At 26.3% G+C, this 23,308-nt stretch overlaps 1 protein-coding gene across 1 annotated transcript in view; it reads left to right on the forward strand.

The window, feature by feature from the left end:
- LOC111636863 (unconventional myosin-XVIIIa-like) overlaps positions 1-23,308 on the forward strand; it is a 75,204-nt gene that overhangs the window by 28,871 nt on the left and 23,025 nt on the right. The window contains exons 6-16 of the mRNA XM_023382251.1: positions 2,503-2,563; positions 2,811-2,955; positions 3,051-3,189; positions 6,093-6,185; positions 6,265-6,457; positions 9,088-9,313; positions 10,616-10,778; positions 13,765-13,948; positions 18,806-19,016; positions 21,659-21,825; positions 23,164-23,289. Of these exons, the coding sequence (XP_023238019.1) occupies positions 2,503-2,563; positions 2,811-2,955; positions 3,051-3,189; positions 6,093-6,185; positions 6,265-6,457; positions 9,088-9,313; positions 10,616-10,778; positions 13,765-13,948; positions 18,806-19,016; positions 21,659-21,825; positions 23,164-23,289 (1,708 nt within the window). The remainder of the gene's footprint in view (positions 1-2,502; positions 2,564-2,810; positions 2,956-3,050; positions 3,190-6,092; positions 6,186-6,264; positions 6,458-9,087; positions 9,314-10,615; positions 10,779-13,764; positions 13,949-18,805; positions 19,017-21,658; positions 21,826-23,163; positions 23,290-23,308) is intronic.

A 23,308-nucleotide genomic window follows, 5' to 3' on the forward strand; every position in this document is an offset into this window, starting at 1 on the left:
TAATGCCTTGTATGTCTTGGCTCAACTGTGAGAAATTATTTTGTATCAATTCATAAATTGATTTCAACGAATACAGTGAGTCTGTTTGTACCTGTGAGTCTGTTTGTATATTTTGAACCATTCCTTAGCAGATAATGGTTCAAAATATTCAGAAATTTTCGAAGGTTTAATAGCTTCAGAATTATATCCGTCAGAATCCTCTACAAACTGTAAAAAATCTTCCCTCAGTATTTCTTCCTCTAGACATTCTGTACTTAATTCTTTAACACTTTCTTTCCGAGGCTGGCCTTGCCCCTTCTTTTGCATATCAAAACGACTCATCATTTGAGGGGGGATGAGGGAGAGGACCAGGATTGGGTTCTATTTCAGCCTTTATCAGAAGACAAATAATTAATTTTAAGCTTAAACAATTAGTAAATTTCCACATCTTGGAACTTGTTCAAAACCCAAAACAATTAATTTCAATTAGTAGGTTAAAAACCATAGACAAGCTTCACTAGAAAATACACCACAGCCACACCAGTCAGCTCCACCCCTCTTATATATATATATATATTAAAAAAAAAATTTATAATTATTTATATTTTTTTAGTTTTGAAAATATTAAAATTATATGCAACATTGAATAACTTTGGTATTTAGATTTAGTTTTCTAAATCTAAATACCAAAGTTATAAATTATGATATCAAAAGTTTTATTTCAAACAGTAGAATTTGTTTCTTCTTAGAATTATTAATAGGACAGAGTTTATTTGGAATTGAACTTAAAACATCTTTACAGAAAAAAATTGACAAATAATTTAATAACAATCTAAAAAAAATAATAAAAAAAACAATTAAATAAAATATATTTAAACAATGTTAGAATTGAAGATAAACACAAATAAAAGTTTTTAGCTTTCTTTAATACTCTTCATAGCTACAGGAACTTGATTGAAACATCAGTTAAGTTGACCTTTTGTCATGAATAAAAAGCCAACTGTTTAATTCTATTTTTGTAGCTATGAATGATATGTAAAAATAATACAACATTTTTATTTGGAAGAGCAGAGTATTCTAATGTAAACTAATGAAAGTTAAATATTGTGATTGTGACTTCTTATCACAAATATTATAATTGATATTTTTATATTTTCAAATTTGAATGCATATTCGTATTTTAATTTTGATTAGTATTAAAATTGATCTAGTTCATTGTTTAATATAAATACATTATTCAGTTTCAAAAAAGTTTAGTACAGTAATTTCATTTGAAAAATATTGATTTTAAAGCCAAACAGGTGAGATTTGCATGAATTAAAATATAATTTAAACTTTAATTATTAAAATTTAAATTTACTTACATTAAAACATTGATTTGTATAATTATTAATGATTAGTAATTTTACTTAACATAGCTAAAAAAATTTAATGTTTATGTAATCCTTTGTTGTTTTCATAAGCATTTGAAAATATTTACAAGTATTCTAAATTTAATGTTTTTAATATAAATTAAGTATATGTACAATTAACTTTTTAAAAAAAATATATGTTTTATGTTTTATTAGTTTTTATATTAACATATCAAGTTGTAAATACTAATCATTCAAATATAGTTTATATGATGTAAGAATTGTGTGAAGTTTTTAGGATTTATTATAAGTGTATAAAATTAATAAACTGAAATAAATTTTTTAAATTAATAGTTATTAAATAAATTATTTAATCTATAAATTGTAAATTTAAAAACTTAAATTTAGTCCTATTTAAAGTTAATATTAAAATATCTTTTTTGTCCTTACTTTCAAAGTAATGACAAAATGTATTTAAAATTTTAAAATTTATATAAAAATAGAAATTGATATAGTAAGTATTTGGTATCATTTCATATTTAATCCTATATTATTGTATCTGTCAAGTGTTTATAACAAACTGTCTAAATAATAGTAAATTGAAAATAATATTAAATTTAAAACATTGGAAAATAATGTAAAAACCAAACTTTTAATATTTTGAGGTAACAATATAAAACTCAGTTTATTACATGAATTTTACTTAGATAATATGTTATTGTAATCAAAAATATAATTTCTTCTGAATTATTTTAAGTAAGAACAACAACAAAATTTTATGATTTTAAAAACAAAATAAGAAAAAGATAAATTTTATAATATATTTGCTAATTAAATAAATAAATTTTGCTGACTGGCAACAGAGTTAAGATTTTTTTATTCAGTTTGTTAGCTTTTTACATTCAAATCTGACTTTGGACATGGATATTTGTGTTTAAATTTTAATAGAAACTGTTATAGAAGAAAGTGTTTTAAAAATGAACATTTTTAGAACTTAAATTAATATGATGATGATGCAAATTTTATGACTTTGATAAACTCATTTAAAATAATTATTTGTATGTTTAATAATGTCAGAGATTAATGATGATTTTTTAATAAAATTACATTATGAAATGAAAAATTCAATTAAGAAATTTATTTAATAAAAATATTTATTTTAATTCAATAGGAAAGAATTATACTTAGAAAATTTAACTGAAACTTGCTTATTTATGACTCCATTGCAAAGGGTAAGTGATACATATTTATATTTATAATATTTATAATTAGTCAACTTATTAATGCAGTCAACATATTTTATTAATTTTTCCAAAATTAATTGTAAATTTAAATTAATTTTTCAGAATTACTTTTTGGATTATAATTTTTATTCTTTATTAATTTAAAACATATAAATTGGTTTTTATTTTAATGTTAGACACTTATGTTTGCTTGCTGAAAATTGCTTTTAATTAGCTTTTTATTGTAATTTTAAAGATTGATGATCAACAGAAAGCAAGCTTATCTTGGATGTACATTAAAGCTGCAATGCAAACACTTGAAATTCAAGAAAAAGAATTAAGAGCTATTCTTAATATTTTAGCAGCAATATATCACTTGGGAGTTGCTGGTGCCTCCAGAGGTGACTTTTTTGAATTTTATTATTATTTTTGTCTACCATTGAAAGTGATAAGGAATGTTCTTGAATTTTAATTTTGTTGATTTAAATTAATATAGCTACAAATGGAAGACCTCAATTTACAAAACCTCAAAGTGCACAAAAAGCTGCTAATTTATTAGGTACCACTGTTGAAGAATTATCAAAAGGAATTTTTAATTCAGATTCATCTGCATCACTTGGAAAATATCCTTCTAGGTAAATATGTTTTATTTTGTAAATATGTCATTCATTTATTAAAGTGTTACTGTGAATCATCATCATTATCATGCTTTAACATAAGTTTCTTACACAAGATAACTATTCTTACACTTTCAAATCTCTGGATGTTTTAGATATTTCAGGTACTCCAAGAAATGCAGAATCTTCAGTTCAGCTTCTCTGAAGAGAAACAAATTCAGTTCAGACCAATTAAAACAAAACATTCTGTTGTTATAGCAACAAAGCATAAGTATAATCAATATAAACACAAATGCAAAGTCTAATCATATAACTTTTAAGAAGACTATTTTAGAATGCCAGGTATTCTGAACAAAAATGTTTTTGTGCCCTATTTCTATAAGGTCAGAAAGCTATCTATATTGAGAAAGAGATTATATAGTTATCTGTCGCATATATAAGAAATGCAGAGTATTTATTAATAACTTTTCAATCGAATCCTTTTTAATATTATAGCATCCTAGACTATCAGATCGGCATAATAAATTACGATTGTATTCAAAATTAATCTAAAAGTCATTTTCAAAAAATAAATCAAAGTCACTTAACAAAATTTATTGAAACCTATTATGTATGTTAATATAACTATAAAATTATGTTTATATAATCAAATGTAACTATAATGTTTCTTATTTTTGCATTATCAATTATATGTAACAAGTCTTTGTTTTTATTGAATTATGATCAAGCTAACATATGATTTCAAACTGAGATATCAAATATTTTCAATGCAGAGTTAAATAGAAAATATAATTCCTTCTTGTGTTCAGAAATTTTTATAATGATGAATCGTACTCATTATAAGCTTGTTAATTAATCAACTCTATAGAAAAAAAATTACACTCTTCGACAAGATCAGAACTTAGCTCATTTAAGGTTTTGATCAATTTGCAAATTCTCTGTCTAGATCACCTCAACATGATGTATTTAATTCAATCCAATCCAGAAATCTGACTGACCAGTCCATCATTTGAATTTTCATTCTGAAAAAAATCATTGACATCTGCACTCTATATAGATCTAAATGTTATTTTCTATAAATAAATTGTACTTCAGAAAAACTTTATGTAGATTTGAGAGTTTTATTCTTACAATGCTAAATAATTAGACCATATCCTGCAAATATAGGACATTGTTATCTTGTCTTAAGTAGACCACTTAATATGCATATTGAAGAATTTATTTACAAATTTAAAATGGTGAAATGAATTCAGCTTATTAGATTTAATATATAGAGTAAATATTTCTAAATTCTGTAAAGTGATATTTATTTTATTTAGTCCTTTATTTAAATCAAAAATGATTTTTGGACTTTAGTTTTACAAATAAGCTACTGTAGNGTCCTAAAATTTAGTTTCTGGAAAATCTTGCAAAAAATTTTCAGATTTTTTTTGGTTTTAAAATACGAGGGTCATTCTAAAAGTAAAGAACGTTTTGATCTGACAAGCTGTGCAGTTCTCCCACCACCCTCCACTGCTGCGTCATGAACCTTTCCATGTTTTTGCGCCAATCTGATGCTAACTGCGAGCCACAACGATCATTTACTATTTACAGTGTGACTTTGAAATGTGTGACAAAATTAAAGATCTCGCCAAGTGTGAGGTTCGTAGTGTAATACAGTTTTTGAATATGAAAAATGACCACCCTATCGAAATTTACAGACAGATAACCAAGGTTTATGGTAATGTGATTTAATGAAGTTTCAGTTTGAAACAAACAGTAGGGATTGTTGTCCAGAGGCATTGTGCTTCTTCAGGATAACACACATCTGCATGCTGCTGCATTGACAAAGAACTTGCTTCAGCAGTTTTGTCGGAAGTTTTTGAACATCCTTCTTATAGCCTGGACTAGGTTCTGAGTGATTACATCTTTTCCCAAAATTGAAGGATTTTTTAGCTTGGAATCATTATGGAAGTGACAACAAACTGAAAGGCCATTAATGACTAATTCAAGAACTTGGTGGTAATTGAATGTGCAGAAGGCATAGAAAAGCTGATGATACGCTATGACAAATGTTTAAATTTGTTTGGCGACCTATATAGAAATATAGCTAAGGTATCATGTGTGTTGTAAAATAAGTTTTGTTTCATTATCATAAATAAAAATACGTACAGAAACAAACATTCTTTACTTTTAGAATGACCCTCGTAATTATTATATAACAAATAAAAAATTATGACATTTAAGAATAATTACATAATAAGCATTTCAATAGTGTATGTGTAGTGATATTTATTTTATTTAGTCCTTTATTTAAATCAAAAATGATTTTTGGACTTTAGTTTTACAAATAAGCTACTGTAGATTAGACAAGAAATAATTAGTGTTTGACATTATGTTTAGCTGATTGGTAGCACTAATTAATATCAGTCATGACCATTGATAGGGTGTTCATGAGTGGGATATTTACTGTTATATATGGATATTCTAATAAGAAAGATGCAAATAACTTTCTAACTTCAGAAAATGATTAGTTTTTTGGAATATTTTTTTAGTTGTTTGAAACTTCGATGTAGCTTCTTTAAAAGTTATATAGCTAAACCTATGTTTGAAATTATTGTTTGAATTGTTATAGTGGTGATTTGTTTTTGTTCTATGACAACAGAATATTTTGCTTAAATTGGATTGAATTTACTTTATTGAGATTAAATGTTAAGTTTTTCAGTTATTGTGGATGGGTTAGTTCCTGAGACATCATATTGCATAAGAATTTTTTGTCATATTTTTATGAATTATGACTAACAATATAGAAAAGCATGCAAAGCATTTATGAGCATATATTACTTCAAAACAAAAAAAACATTAAATGCTAAACATTACAAAATGTATTCAAAATTATTCCAAAAATGTAAAAATAAATTAATAATAAATTTAATTACTAGTGAAGGTGGAATTGAAGCAATTGAAGCACTTCAAGCTATAGTAGCTGGATTATATGGAGAAATTTTCTCAGTTCTGCTCACTCTTATTAATCGGTAAGGATGAAATTTAAAAAATAAAAAATTTTTTTGCAATAATAAATTGTATAATAGTAATACAATTTTTAATTTTTAGATCACTTTCATCTGGAGGGAGGACTGTTGCTTCTATACATATTATTGATTCACCTGGTTTTCAGAATCCTGCTACTTGTGGTCGGCAAAATGGTGCTACATTAGAAGATTTTTGTCATAATTACTGTCAAGAAAGACTACAATGTTTGTTTCATAATTCAAGTTTCTTAGCAATGCAAGAAAGATATGCACAAGTAGGCCTTTAAGTTGTTTAAAATATATTTATTAGTAAAACTTACAAAAGTTTCAAAAAGACTTTGTCACATTTTAATTTAAAAAAGAATTTTTAAGAACAATAGAAAATGATGATATTGATGGAAAAGTTTCATAGCTGACAAAATACTTACTTCAGTCTTTTCTTGTAGGCCACTCATGGAGATTGTTTTTATTCTTTCTGTAGTTGACTTCCATCAGCTCAGAGAAGATAAAATTATTTATTTTTAATTATTTAGATTATTAGATTAGATTTATTATTCAGATATTGTTATACAAATTACTTACATAAATATCAAAAACAATTCTTTTCAAGTTAGAAAGCAGTTTATTGTGCTTTCTAATTTAACTTATATTCTAAAAATAGAATAATTTTAAGGCTACTTATTTTCATTTAATTAAAAGTAAAGTCAGCATAACATCTGTTTAAGCAGCATTCAATCACACATATGAGGTTATAATATTGGAAAATGGAACATTTTTCTCAAAATCTTGGGGAATGTTTGCCTAAACTGATGGGAAAATGTGATTAGTATAGTGAGAAAGTTTGATCTTGAAAAAACTGATCTTACATCTTGTGTACAAAGCAATTGCTCTGCCAAGCCTGAAGCTATGTAACTAGCATTGTTGGGTCCTAAAATTTAGTTTCTGGAAAATCTTGCAAAAAATTTTCAGATTTTTTTTGGTTTTAAAATACAAGGGTCATTCTAAAAGTAAAGAATGTTTTGATCTGACAAGCTGTGCAGTTCTCCTACCACCCTCCACTGCTGCGTCATGAACCTTTCCATGTTTTTGTGCCAATCTGATGCTAACTGCAAGCCACAACGATCATTTACTATTTACAGTGTGACTTTGAAATGTGTGACAAAATTAAAGATTTCGCCAAGTGCAAGGTTCATAGTGTAATACGGTTTTGAATGCAAAAAATGTCCGCCCTATCGAAATTTACAGACAGATAACTGAGGTTTATGGTAATGTGATTTAATGAAGTTTCAGTTTGAAACAAACAGTAGGGATTATTGTCCAGAGGCATTGTGCTTTTTCAGGATAACGCATGTCTGCATGCTGCTGCATTGACAAAGAACTTGCTTCAGCAGTTTTGTGGAAAGTTTTTGAACATCCTTCTTATAGCCTGGACTAGGTTCTGAGTGATTACACCTTTTCCCAAAATTGAAGGATTTTTTAGCTGGGAATCACTATGGAAGTGACAACAAACTGAAAGGCCATTAATGACTAATTCAAGAACTTGGTGGTAATTGAATGTGCAGAAGGCATAGAAAAGCTGATGATACGCTATGACAAATGTTTAAATTTGTTTGGCAACTATGTAGAAATATAGCTAAGGTATCATGTGTGTTGTAAAATAAGTTTTGTTTCATTATCATAAATAAAAATACGTACAGAAACAAACATTCTTTACTTTTAGAATGACCCTCGTAATTATTATATAACAAATAAAAAATTATGACATTTAAGAATAATTACATAATAAGCATTTCAATAGTGTATGTGTACAGTACAATAGTTTGGTTATTTAGTCAATACAGGTACACTACAGTATCCTATATAGCTTTGCTATATATGTACCGGTATATAAGATGTTTGCACAATGTCTAAATCACATAACATCTTACTTCATAGAACATACTATAAATGACAAGTGATGCATAAGTATACAAAAAAATTCCAGTAGACTTTACATCTTTTAAAAAATATATTTAGAAAAGAAAATTTCAAATACATTTATGAATTTGCACTATATCAAAATATCTCACTGACATTGACTTTTCTCTGTAGACGCTTTATCCTTTATGTAAATTAGTGAATGAAAATTCACACTTTGTTGAACAAATATCTTATTCGATAGTTTAATAGATATTTTAAACAGGAATTTACTTAGAGAAGATACCTGAAAATTTTATAGACAAAAATTATCACCATTAAAATTAGTTTAGTATATTTCTATGTATTGCTACATTTATTGTGTATTAGATTTTTAATATATTATTTAAATTTATATTAATTTATTTTGATAAATATGTTAATATCAATAAGATAATATATATCCTATTCATTAATATGAGGTCTATCCCTTTTATTATGGGGCAGTTTCTGATCAGACTCAAGTGATCATCCTATGTGAACCTCCCTGAAATTTTAACATTCCTTTTGAAAAGTGAACATTTCATGGGACCCAATATAGAATGGCTATACACACAATTTAGTCAACTTTATAAAATGAACAAAGCTGTTAAATACAAATGTATAAAGTTTGAAGTTCATAACCTGATAAATATTTCAGACACCATATTAATGTGATATGTTATTTATTTCTATTTTATGATTTAAATAATTGATTCAAATTATTTAGATAAAATAATTTAATATTCAATATAATAAATAAAGTATAATTTGAGTATTTTTTTAAATATTGCATTAAGTAGATTTTGAATTCATTTAATTATTATATGTATGTCTGAAATATTGTGTATTTTTGTTAATAAATAATAATTTTTATTAATTATTTTACACAAGTATAGTTTTATTAATTTCATTCTTTTTGATGTTTCAAAAATGTTTAGTTTATTAATATAAATTTTAATATATTTAGGAAAATATTTCTTGGGATACAGAAGAATTTTTTGTAACATCTCCTTCTTCAATGATAAACCTAATAGAACAGACACCTTCCCAAGTAACAATAAGAAATTCAAATTCAGATTTAAAAGAATTTTGTGATAGAGGTATATTAAGTGTTCTTGATGAAGTATCCATTTTACCTGGAAGTTCAGAAAGAGCTTTTATAGAGAAAATATTTAACAACTGTGTAACTCGAGGTAAGCATTATTTTGAATGTAAACAAGATTTATTTTTGTATTTTTTAAATATGCTAATAAAAATACAAAATTCACACAATATAATATATTGAATGAATAAAGTGTGTAATTATTTTTACATTAATATAATATTCACAGATAAAAAAATTTAAATTTTATGTAAGCTTGCTCTTATAGAACTTCTGCAATATTCTTCAGAACTACATCTTTCTGAGTAATATTCTCATTCATCTGACATTAGCATAATCATTCCAGTTTTGTAAATTTAATTTAATTTTTTAAATACTGTCTGTTTTGAATATATATTGTTGAAAATAGAAGATGAATATGATGGCAATATTCTAACTGACAACAAATTGAATTATAGTTTTATAGTACTAGATTGGAAATTAATTGATCATTATAGTAATGGTATATTATATCATGCATTTAGAATAGTTTAAAAGTTACAGAATAATTTTATTAAACTGCATTTAATAATGTAAAATAAATACTTAAGCAAATAATAGATATATTGTATATAACTATATATAATGAATAGAATGCATACACCACATTTATTTTATAATATTAATCAACAATTACAATATATGTTGGGCTATATGTTAGCTAAATGAAAATTAATAATTTGTAGTAATCTCACAGTAATGAAAGTAGATCTGCTATCTGTTAATAATTAACAAACAGTTCTCTGTGAATAAATAAGAATTTTGAAATCATAATATAATTATGTAGGTTAAGTGTGAATACACTTATGAGTACAGCTTTGTTCCCATGAATTCTATTGGTATTTAGTTAGTTGAATGTCAATGAAGATAATTTATCTAGCTGAATAACCTCCATATTCATTGACAAGAAGCATATGGGCAAAAGCATATCTTGCAGTTTGGGAAAAGTTAACCTATATAATTTTGTAATAATTTCAAAATTCTTATTTGTAAAAAATAAAATTAATTTTGGAGGAACTAATAAGTGCTAATTATTTTTAAAAATATGGTTATTCAGCTTCAGGAAGTTGAGATTTATATGATCTTTCTTCTAACGGGTTTTTCCTAGGTGCTTTAAATTAATAAATAATGCATTCTTAAATTCCATAATTAGACACATTATCTACTATCTTCATTAATGACAGATTTTTTTTTACACATTGTTCATTTCTGTGTAGCCATTATCCAGTTTAGTTTTGAATTAGGTAATTGTTTGGTTAACATTAATTATAATATTGTTAGCATTTATTTCATTATTATTTATTATTACATTATTTTGTTATACAAGTTCAAATTAAATTTTTTTTTTATTTAGAAAATCAACATCTTATTCAGCGAGGTCAACATGGACATCAGTTTATTTTAAATCATTTTTTTGGAACAAGTTCTGTAATATATAATGTAACTGGATGGATAAGAAATAGTCGTGAACTTCCAGTTACTCGACATGCTGCTACAATTCTTCAAGATTCAAAAAAGTAAGAATAACTATTAGAAATTTTTATAATATTTTATGTAAAAAATACTAGTAATAGATTTAATATAAGTGGTTGAATAAAATAATTAATTTTTTTTTATTATTTTGTTTAATTTTAAACTGTAGCAATTAAGACTGAATGCATTTATATTGAAAACGTTTACTACTATTATGTTATCATATGTTTTAAGATAAAAGAATCCTTTAATATTATGTTTATGTTGGTGTTTGAACAAAGATGTATTTCCAGAGTTCTTTTCAGAAATTTTTACCAATTGGGTGGAATGAAGGACTAGTGAGATCAGACAAAAAAGGCAGAAGGAGAAAGATAGAGATGAATTTTTTATTGTTTGTAAATAAAATCTTTCTGACTCTACAAACATGCATGCTCACATACATTGATGAGTATTTGAAAGACACCCTCAGAAGTTAATTCATCACATTAGCTATTTCCCTGTAATGTCTCTGTCAATAATTTACAATTCTGTTGTTTCATAAAAGAGCTTATTGTCTCGAAAAATTGTTGAAAATAATATCTCAAATACAATAGTAAAGATAACAAAGAGACTTATCACACTGCTACTGGTAACATTAAAACAAACTTCTAGCAATGGAATGCAACTTTATTACTGGTATGCATTTCGATACACAAGACCCTCATCAGCCATACATAAAAATATATAAGTATCTACAACAAAATATATTATGTTTACAATTAAAATAATACAAAAAGTGTAAGATTCCATTACAAAATAAAATTTCTTGAAACTAATCAGTTGTAGAAACAAATTAATAGAAAAACTGATAACAATTACAATCTACAATTTAAAACATACCTTAACTTTTAAAAATTGATAAATTTAAATTGTGTACAATAAGTGATCGGTTAATGAACATAATCCATTCCAAGACTGTTCACTACCCGAACTGTTCATTAACCGATTATCAATTTACCATAGATTTTTATGAGAATTTGATTAATTTGTTCTGGAAACCCCAAAAAATAAAAAATTATATACTTTCTTACTATGTTTACTTATATGTANCAACATCTAGTATTCTTAAATGCTTGTAATATTGTCTATCTATTAAATAATGTTTATTTTTTAAAATTTTATTTATTTCACAACTATACTTGTAGTGCACAGCCATTGCCGAATTTACATAACCATATTTAATTGATTGTATATATTCTGATAATCCAGTAACCAAAGTTCTTTTGGTTTCTCTTACATAAATATAACAAGAGTCACAATTTACAATTAAAAGTATAGACTACTCCAGTTTTTTTACAAAATATCAATTGTATCTGCAGGTTGTTTAATTTTAGTGAATATGAAGCCTATTGTCATTTTTTAAGTCTGGTGTTACTATAATATTATAAAGTTTCATCAATTTTTTAATTTTTTTTGAAAATACCTTGTACACACATTACACTTTCATATTTCATATTATATTCATATTATTTTAACTGTAAACATAATATATTTTGTTGTAGATACCTATATATTTTTATGTATGACTGATGAAGGTTTTGTGTACCGAAATGCATACCAGTAATAAGGTTTCATTCTGATGGTAGAAGTGTCATTTTAATGTTACCAGTAGCAGTGTGATAAGACTCTGTTATCTCTACTATTGTATTTGAGATGTTATTTTCAACAATTCTGTTGTTGATTTGGTGCTTTTACTATTATGCTTATTGGATTTGTGTTTCTCAAGATAATTAGTGTCATTTCTGGCTCAATTTTTTTATACTCGTTAAAGTATAATTTAATATAATAACAACAACAGTATTTTGTATGTATTTAAGATGAACAAATCACTAATTTGTGCATTGATGGTAAAACTTAGTTACCATTGCAGTAAAATAGTACAGAAAATTTTGTAATTTATTAGTAAATAGCCTGTAAAGAATTGCTTTTTCTTGTTTCTTAACACAATTATTTAGATTTTTTAAACTTATTTACAATTATGTTGAATGAAATTAGTGTTGATAACATCAATTTTTAAAAAAAAAATTCAATTTAGTATTTTCTAATATATTTTAAATCTTGTAGATAAAATAAATTACATAAAATTTCAGCAAATATACTATTGGCATGAGCTAAAAGTTGCAAGAGTTGGTGTCAGGAAGTCAAATTGTTACATGGTTGATTAGGACTGTATGATTTACATTTCTGAACAATGTGTTAGTCTGGCACATGAATTTGCAGGAAGGAAATGCAAATGTAAATGTGTGCCACAATACTGAATCTCCAAAACTGATCAGCAAGCTGTGATCCAGTTTCTTGTGGAATGGCCAAAATCCATAGATGGATGTTAGCAGTATATGGTAGAGCTTGCTTGTTATTCCAAAATGTCACAAGATTGAGTTTACTGTTTAGGAAAGGTCTCAAAGACATCACCAGGCAAGCATGCTCAGGGTGTCCAAGCAAAATGCTAATGGCTGAAGGAAGTGGATGACGTGACACTATCAATATGCAATCTTCCAAAACTTGGACCATCCATCTTATTTTTCAAATATGTTGCCTTGTTACTACCATATTTTTGGACATTTGAAGAAAGGCTTGAAGGAAGGCACTTTATGTTGGATGGTGATTTTTATGTGCATTGTTGAGAAATGGTTTCAAGAACAATTGAAGACTTTCTTCCACAATGGTATCCATAAACTAATCACTAAGTGAGACAGTTGTCTAAATGGCAATGGCAATTACTTTTAATTGTGCTCTTGTTTCCCAAAAATATTGGTGAACTCTTTTGTATCATACAACTTTTGTATCATACAAAAATACATCATTTAAACTTAAGTATATTTAATATTTTAAAAAATATGTTTAAAATTTAATTTAAATAATATAGTAATAATTGTTATATAAATTATAAATAAAACTATTTATTTAATTAGTAATCAGGTGTTATTTTTTCAATGAAATTATTTTTTATAGATATTTATCTTACTTTATTCTTAATATTTGCCTCTTTAGGGATTACATCTGTCAGTTATTTGTTTCGTGTCGAGGTTTATTTCCTGCTGTTGGAAATTGTTCTTTGTTTAGTAATGATAATTTTGGGAGTTTGCGCAGGACATCTAGTATTCGTCGTGCTCAAACTGTTGCAATGACTGGAATCAAAAGACGTTCACTTCCGTTACAAATTAAATCAACAATAGTAAGTAATTCTTAATTGTTGTATTAATATCAAATTTATAGATTATGTTAAGTTTATTTGATATCTCTTTTGTAATATATTTTAAAATGTTACAGATATTTTATGAAAAGAATGTTAATAAATTATTCAATATTTATTATCTTATTCCTGTGGCAATAATTCACCCTTACAGATAGACTGTGCAGTATTCTACAAGCTTCTCATTTAAAAATTTTGTATATTCTCCACAGACTGTACACTGTGACCATTTACTGATGATGACTTAACTCAGTTTTACTGTCCCCAGCAACAGGGACTGAAACTGAGTTAATAAGGGACCTGTTCTCATTACCTTGTGATTAGTTACTAGAATCAGTGTTGCCATGTTATCTCTTTGTGGGATTTATTGTGATTTGGGATATTTTTAATAAGATAATAACAAGGGATTTTAAGAAATCTTTATTTTTCATAAGAGATTTTGTATTTTTTAATAAACTAGAATATATTTTTGAAGAAAATTTGTTACGAGATAAGTATTATTGTTGTTTTATGATATCTCAATTATTTTATCTGTTTCAATCTAATCTGTTCATCATTCAGCAAGATGGCTGAGATCTGGGGGGCCCAGGGACGGATCTAGATGGGTTGAAAAACCCCAGAATTGTGTAGAGGTGGTATGTCTTACTCTAGATATGTTGGACCCCATCTCTCACCTCCTACTTCCATGTTGTGTGTCATGGCCAAATCTATGATAGGCTTGGAAAAAAGGCGTCCTTAGAGTTCACAGGGCAGAAAGAGGGAAAAATTGCTAGTGTGACAGAGTCTGATGATTCTGCTATTAGTGAACATGAAGAGATGTATGATGTGGATTCAGATGAAAGGGATGTTGAGTCTAATGAAAATGCATAAATAGACAATAATGATGATTGATTAAGTAAACATCTCTTCAATCCAAAAAATTTTTCGGTAGACTACCTCATAGCCAATTTAGGTTATAAAACTTCTTTTATTGTTTTTTACAGATGCATTTTGAGCTAGGTTAACTTTCTAGCTCCTCTTCAGTGCTACAAAATAAATTTCAATTATTAAATTTTCAAAAAACCACACAAGAATTTTTTGGATTGAAGAGATGTTTACTTAATCAACAGATGAAACAGCTACCATTAGAAAATTCAGAAAAAATAATGATGATGATTTTAATGACTGAAATTGTTCCTGAGAATAATAATGTGAATGTAAAAGTGTTTTGAACAAAAACAGTTATTGGTATCAGAATTTTTGATTTTATTTAATTTTTAGAAGGCCAGTCCTGAAACTGCATTGTCATTCTTAATTTACTTAATTTTTTATAAGAACAGATTAGTCCAAAACAACACTTGCCTTTCATTGACTTGTCATTCAATGGAATAAATGTGTTTGACAAAGCAAGTCTTGTTCTGGACTAATCAGTTCTTATAGAAAATTAAGTAAACAAAATTTTTATTGTATAGTTTTCCCTCGTATGTAGTCTGCACACCAGTGTGATACTACTTTATAAAAAATGTACAAATTTTTGCTGTGGGAATAGGCTAATAAAGACTAATAAATACAAAATTATACCTGTTGATAATTATAAAAATAAACTTTATTTAAAATAGTAATGAATTAGATCAATTACTAAATAAATAATTTAATTATTAATTATTATTTAAAGTTATCAAATAATTTGCATTAACTATGAACTTTAAAGCTAAATTATTTTAATATTATTGTAATTCATAATGTTTCAGTAATATATTTGTTTTGTGTGTATATGTTACTGTGAATGACCGATATCTGGCGAATGTCAACATTCTCCAGTGAAGTCAGCATTCACACAGTCGTTTCGTGTATGTACAAAATATTTGCTAAATATTATTATTTCTCACTTACACTGGCAAATGTCGACATTCAGCATGCACTGATGGTGAATGTTGAATAAAAATATCTTTATTACCTTAAGAGAAAAATGCAACTTTTTAATGTGAAAATAGGAGAAAGCTTAAGTAACAGTACATGTAAATAAACTGTTGAACCTAAAACAAACAGTACATTCTAAATCATTAAAGAAAATAATACAATAATAAACTTACACATAAATTATGTGATTAACGTTATACAATCTTATTTATTGCAACAACTTAAACTGTTATGGCACTTTGAATTGCACAAGAGTCCCTTGCTTTTACAACTGCATTTATTCGTGGAACACTTCTTTTTGCAATGACAGCGTGTATAGCCTTGCCCTCCACTTTTCGAATTAGCTGCAGCTGCTTCTCTCAGCAATATTTCTTGAGAAGAAATCTCATCTATGGAAAGTAAATTTTCTTTACAAATTACGAACTGATTACGGGTATAAAGCTGCTTGAGGGTACCATTTTTGTTTGCTAATTTATAAAAGTCATAGTCTACTATAACTCTTCAACAACAACTGCGAACACATTTTGGGCATCTGTATGGCCTTGGTCAACATCATGGACTTGTATTTATACGGTATCACCAATTTGAGCAGAAGGAAACAGCAAAGAATTTGGCAAAAGACTGTTGCCTCTCTGTCGACATTGGCTCCAGGATCATTTTGACCTCCACCAAAGTTTATCTGTGCTTGTTGACATACATCAGTGATTGTTTGAATATTTAACAATATAACCAAATATTCAGTCTTTCTCTGATGTATTTTGTATGTGTTCACATTCACTGGAGAATATCGACATTCTCTAATTTCGGTCTTTCACAGTAACATATATACTAAATTTATTTGAATACCTGAATAATCTACAAACTTTTTTCCAAAAAAAATTATGACAAAAAAGTCTGAGTACACAGAAACAAATATGCTGATGCAGTCTGCAAAGTCCATGGTATTTCCAGTTATTGTTTTACTTACTTTGCTAGTAATAAATTATACTTATTAACTGGAAGATTTTGTTTAATGTAGTGATCATCTATAGTTAGTAGTTACAAGCAATATTATTAAATGTTTTCATATTATTAATTTCATGAAGATAAAGATAAATAAAGTAAGTTAAATATGCAACTGAGACTGACCATAAATAATATTTATATCTATATTATCTTAATTTAAGCTATTAGCAGTTTTTCATGTTTGATTCAAATTAAACAATATAAAGAAATCTTATTTTCATTTAATTATTAAGCTAATTTAATATAAAATACATTACTACAAATTGCAGATAATTTACATTTATCAGATATGCGAATAATTAAATTTTTTTCTCTGTACTTTTATCTTTTAATACCATGTGGACTTGAAACTGAGTGCTGTTGTATTGAATGCTACAAAACTGTGAGAGTGATGGTTGCCAGTAGCGTAGCATAGTGGGGGCGGCAAAATTTTACAATAAATAATAATAATATCTTGTTAGAATTTGAACCATTATATTTCATATTTTCGTCCACCTATGACTCGGACCGATTGAAATGAGCACAGAATAGTGTTACCATCCATTAGGATAGTCCGGGAATCAACTCACCGTCCAGGGATATCATGCGCAACTTGTTGACCTTTTTTTTTTCCTTCTTGTACAATTTATTTGTATAATATATATATATATATATATTGGATATTGGAGGTGTATATGTATATATATATATATATATACACCTCCAATATCCAATACAGCTAGGTCACTTGCGTTATTCCTATCCAAGTCTCCCTAGTCGCTAACTGTAACTGATTTAGAACCAGCATGCACTACACATTATTCTTCACATTGCAAAGTTACATACGCATGCATCAGGAACTTCTATTCGAACAAACCTCACCTGCCGTTTGGATCAGCGATTTTAATAAGGTGGCAAGACTAGCATGGAATTTTTCATTACTTATTCTGTGACAAAACTGAATTTTAGTCTTTTAAATTGAGATACCTAAATAAGGAGGGGCGAAATTTTCCTCTGCCCCGGGTGGCTGACACCCACACTACGCCACTGACGGTTGCTATTGTGTTACAATCATAAATTAATAAAGTTTATTAAATATGTAATAAATTGGTCAAGTCTTTTTCTTTTTTTTTTTAAACAAGTATCCTAAAAAATGGAGTGCACAGATTACTTGAGGGTGCATATTATTTGAGTTAATATGGTATATATATTTAACAGTTTTTTTTTTCTTTTTTTAGTTGGTAATTGAAAATTTTAATTATTTAAATTGCTGTTAGATACAATAAAACTTTATTTTATTTCAAAATTTTTTCAAGGATTTCATAAACTACTTTTTGAAATTTAATTCTTAAATTTCAAAAAGTAGTATATGTATATGAAATTCTTGAAAAGATTATATATATATAATCTTTTCAAGAATTTATATATATATAAGATTATCCTTAATACAAATAGAATTTCTATCAAAGATAGTCTTATGTAAATCTTACATATAATATCTTAAGTAACAGTCATACTTTATTATATTTTTTTATTCCTATATTTTGTTCAATTATAGAATGAAAAATAAAGCAGATTCATTATTTGAAAAAATAATTATGAATATGATATAATATATTATTTATATATGATATAATATGTCACTAATATAATTTAATAGTGATTAAAAATGAGATTTAATTTTTGTGCTAGTTAAATCTTTATAAAAAAATCATTTATTAAGTGAAGTATATAAAGTGCAAAATTATTTTGAGATTTATGTAAATATAACATTGTTAAAAATTATAGTAATTAACAGTTTTAATTAATAAATGATTTTTCTATTTATTTGATAGACATTCCATGTTAATTTATAACTTTTTTCCTACTACTTAAAATCTTTTTAAAAAATATAATTTAAAACTTTTTATTTTTAATTATTGACAAAAAAATAAATAAATGAAATTGTTTTTCCAGGATGGACTATGTGATATATTACATAAAGTTCAGTTACATTTTGTTCATTGTTTACTCCCACAACATAATGCAGGGTTATGTGATTTAAAAAATTTGAATCAATCAGTTGGTAAATCAATTTCTTCAGAAGATATTCCACTTAACATTCCACTTCTTCGATCTCAGGTACGAGGAGCACAGATATTAGATGCAATCCGTGTACATAAACAAGGTAAAGAATGTTACTTGTATTAAATATTATACCATAAAATTAAAACAATTTTAAATATGTAATAATCAAATTTGGATTTTGTAGTTTTAGAAGTTTGAGCAACAGATAATATATAATATAAAATATAAACACAGGGTGATTCAAAAGTCACAGAAATTTTAAAAAATTAATAACGCACAAACTATTTACTGTAAGATGGTGCAGTTTTCACTGAACTCCTTAGAATGAAGTGGGATTTCTTTTGGTGTAATAAAAATTTTAATACCAAATAGTTACATTTCTTGACATGGATGGCACTGTAAGAAACTGAAATCATTTGTAAATTTGTTAAGGTAAGAATAAAATAATAAAAATGTTTCTTAGTGTAAGCTCTAGTAACAACTTCACAAATTATGTAATCTTATCAAGTGCCATCTATGGCAANTATGTGATATGTTACATAAAGTTCAGTTACATTTTGTTCATTGTTTACTCCCACAACATAATGCAGGGTTATGTGATTTAAAAAATTTGAATCAATCAGTTGGTAAATCAATTTCTTCAGAAGATATTCCACTTAACATTCCACTTCTTCGATCTCAGGTACGAGGAGCACAGATATTAGATGCAATCCGTGTACATAAACAAGGTAAAGAATGTTACTTGTATTAAATATTATACCATAAAATTAAAACAATTTTAAATATGTAATAATCAAATTTGGATTTTGTAGTTTTAGAAGTTTGAGCAACAGATAATATATAATATAAAATATAAACACAGGGTGATTCAAAAGTCACAGAAATTTTAAAAAATTAATAACGCACAAACTATTTACTGTAAGATGGTGCAGTTTTCACTGAACTCCTTAGAATGAAGTGGGATTTCTTTTGGTGTAATAAAAATTTTAATACCAAATAGTTACATTTCTTGACATGGATGGCACTGTAAGAAACTGAAATCATTTGTAAATTTGTTAAGGTAAGAATAAAATAATAAAAATGTTTCTTAGTGTAAGCTCTAGTAACAACTTCACAAATTATGTAATCTTATCAAGTGCCATCTATGGCAAGAAATGTAACTATTTTGGTACTAAAATTTTTATAACACAAAAAATTTCCATTTCTTTCTAAGCATTTCTGTGAAAACTGCATCATCTTACTGTAAATAGTTTGTGAGTTATTAATTTTTTTTAAATTTCTGTGACTTTTGAATCATCCTGTAGATATTCTGTATTTCTCAAAGAAGGGGCAGCAATTGACAGACCTCTCCGATCAGCTTATGGTCGAGATTCCTCTACGGCATTGCTTGGCTGTTTGTTATACAGTAGTCTATTCGAACGTATAACGAATATTTTAAAATGTTGTTTAGTGTTCATAAAGCGGAAAAATAAAAATAAAAACACATTAAACTTCTGTGGTCCGGTGAAATTCCATTTCGGATCATTCAAGACTGACTCTACTACGTACAGTACAGAAACAATTATAGCAAAGGAAATGAAAAGCTTATTTCCAAAGTGATGTATCTCCAGGAAATACAAATTTTAAATAATTGCTTTAAATGTTAAGGTAAAAACTTAACAGTGAGAAAGTTATAGGTTTAACAGTGAAAAAAATCCTGAGGCAATGGAAATGGTAGTTTTAGTACTTCAAATCATGGACTTACTTTGGAATAAAATTGCATCATTTAAAGGGATAATGTAATAAAAACAACAAATAGGTGGTCAAAAACTTAATATAAAAAAAACAAAAGAGAATATACAAAATACGATACTAAACAAAAATGAAGATCACACAAACCTTGTTCATACGACTGAAGATAATAAAAAAACAGTGTTTAAAAAACTATACTAATTCTAGAAGAAATAAAAACGTTAATGATTACATAAAATTACATAAAACTATACTAGTTCTAGAAGAAAGAAAAAAGTTAATGATTACATAAAATTCAGTGACTTTATTCGTTTCGTACAGGAAATNGGTTTTGGAAATCCTCTGTATAAAATTTCATAATTTTTAAGTGGAAACTTCATCATTTGATTTTTTTTTATTCAAGTAAGCATACACGTCATCTCAAATTTTGCCCATGGATTTTAGAATATTGAAATTTTCAATTTTTGTGCCTTTTCATCAGGTTTACTTTAATTAATGAAATCTGATAGTACAATTTTTTTTTTCTTTCTCCTAGTTTTCCTATCAACTAGGTATCATTGATGTTGCTTTCAGACATTAGCATTTAAGACTGTCACCGTGTTTTGGTTTTATAGTTTAATTTTCATATTTAGTGTAGTTTGTTTAAACATTTTTGAAAAAGAATAGAATACTTTTGCTAACTTTTGAAGTCTAACCCTATATTTTGAATTAGTCCTTTGTTTTGTATAGCATGGATTTGCATAAGACAGCACTTTTTTGGAATGTACAGTACCTACAGTGTTATATGAGGGATAAGTATATTTAGAAGAATAATGATTTTGAAAATAATTGATATATTTTTTATATTAATTTTTTTTCAATGAGTAATGCATTGTTGAATTATAAACATTTTAGTAAATTTTGTACGAATGTTATTTGTAAAATTTCTGTTAAGTTAAATTATAAAGTTTTATTATTATGATAAATTTTTTTAAAAAAGAAATTCAGACATAGATAAATTCTTAATTACAGGTTTTCCCGAACACATCACATATTCGGAATTCAGACGAAGATTTGAATTATTATCACCTCCTGAACACCATAGTGTTCATCCAGTTTTAGATGAGAAGAAAACTGCAGAAAAACTACTTGAAAACATTGATATTGATAAATCTTTGTATCGTCTTGGTTTAAGTAAAGTAAATACCATGTTCTTTTTGTAAATTATGTATAGTATATATTTGTAATTTATTTTATAATTTATTTAGAATTTATTTTATTGCATTTGTTAATATTTAAATTTAAAATGCAATAAAATAGATAACTAGTAAGAATGCTTTAGTATTCAATACTTATAATCTTTTATAGTTTAATTGTTAGTAATAATTTATTTTTTACAGTGATTTATTTAAATATTTATTACAAATTAAGTGTTTTATAAAACAAATTATTCTATAAGTATCCAAGTAATTTTTTTATCATATGATACATTGAAAAGTTTTCATTTTCTTGTTTATCAAAGGGAATTGAATGATGCTTTACAGACTAAAATACTCACTTGAATTCAAAAAATTACAGTTTAATACACATTGTTAAGTGCAGGAATATTCACTTCAGCATTAAATGATGGGACTGTGACATCTGATGTTTATCTCTATATTCTGAAAGAGGAATTTATCCCTCTTCTAGTAGGACAAGCATTGATCAAAGATTACAATGGTTTTAACAAGTGATATCGGATCTCATACTAGTAATGCCATTTTCCACTTCTAAGATGTGTTCAAAGAGCAAGTGTTGTCAAATTATATTTAGCTCTTTTTCATGAGAGTTTACACTGCACCAAAGTTTGTCAGATTTGAACTCCTGCAATTATGTCTTACTAGATTTTTGGGGATAATGTTATTAACTCGGTTCTAGAATTTAAGGCTATTATTTAAGCTGAAATTTAAGCTATTTCCACTGAACATTCTGAAAACATTTTTAATAATTGCATTCTTAGGTTACATACAGGTCATTTTCATTGAAGACATGACATTTGAATATGTTTTCATGTAAGAAATAAATATCCCAGATTATTTTATTAGAATTTTGTTTATTTCTTTGAAAGGATTATAAATTTTTTAAATAAAAGTTGTTGGATATAAAATTACACTGTATAACAAAATGATCTTTTATGTAGTTTTGTTTCATGTACATTATATTTGACTACTTATTTAAGTTAGGTTATTCATTGTTGAAAAATGTTAAAATATACGTTAATGCACATATAAAAAAAGAAGGAAAATTAATATTTCCTGCTTTGATGAATTGCATGAAGAAATGAAACTTTTGAATTGATAATATTTAAGTTACTTTAGTAAAATTATTAAAGTCTGATTAATTTTCAATTATTTTAAATTCATAAGTATTATTTCTTGATAAAATAATAAAAAATAATGATATAACAATGTTTAAGAATTTTTTAAATTGTAAATGAAATGAATATGTTTTAATTATATTCAATGATAAATTTTATTTTGTTTATTTTTTTATTTCAGATATTCCTTCGTTCAGGTACACTCTCTATACTTGAAAACCAGAGGGATGACAAATTAAATGATGTTATAGTGCAATTTCAAGCAAGATGTCGCGGCTATCTTTCAAGAAATAATTATAAAAAGTTAAAGGTATTTAAATTATAAC

Source organism: Centruroides sculpturatus, unplaced genomic scaffold, assembly GCF_000671375.1.
Source record: "Centruroides sculpturatus isolate CEXI.00-Female unplaced genomic scaffold, Cexi_2.0 scaffold1043, whole genome shotgun sequence".
Lineage (NCBI taxonomy): Eukaryota > Metazoa > Arthropoda > Arachnida > Scorpiones > Buthidae > Centruroides > Centruroides sculpturatus.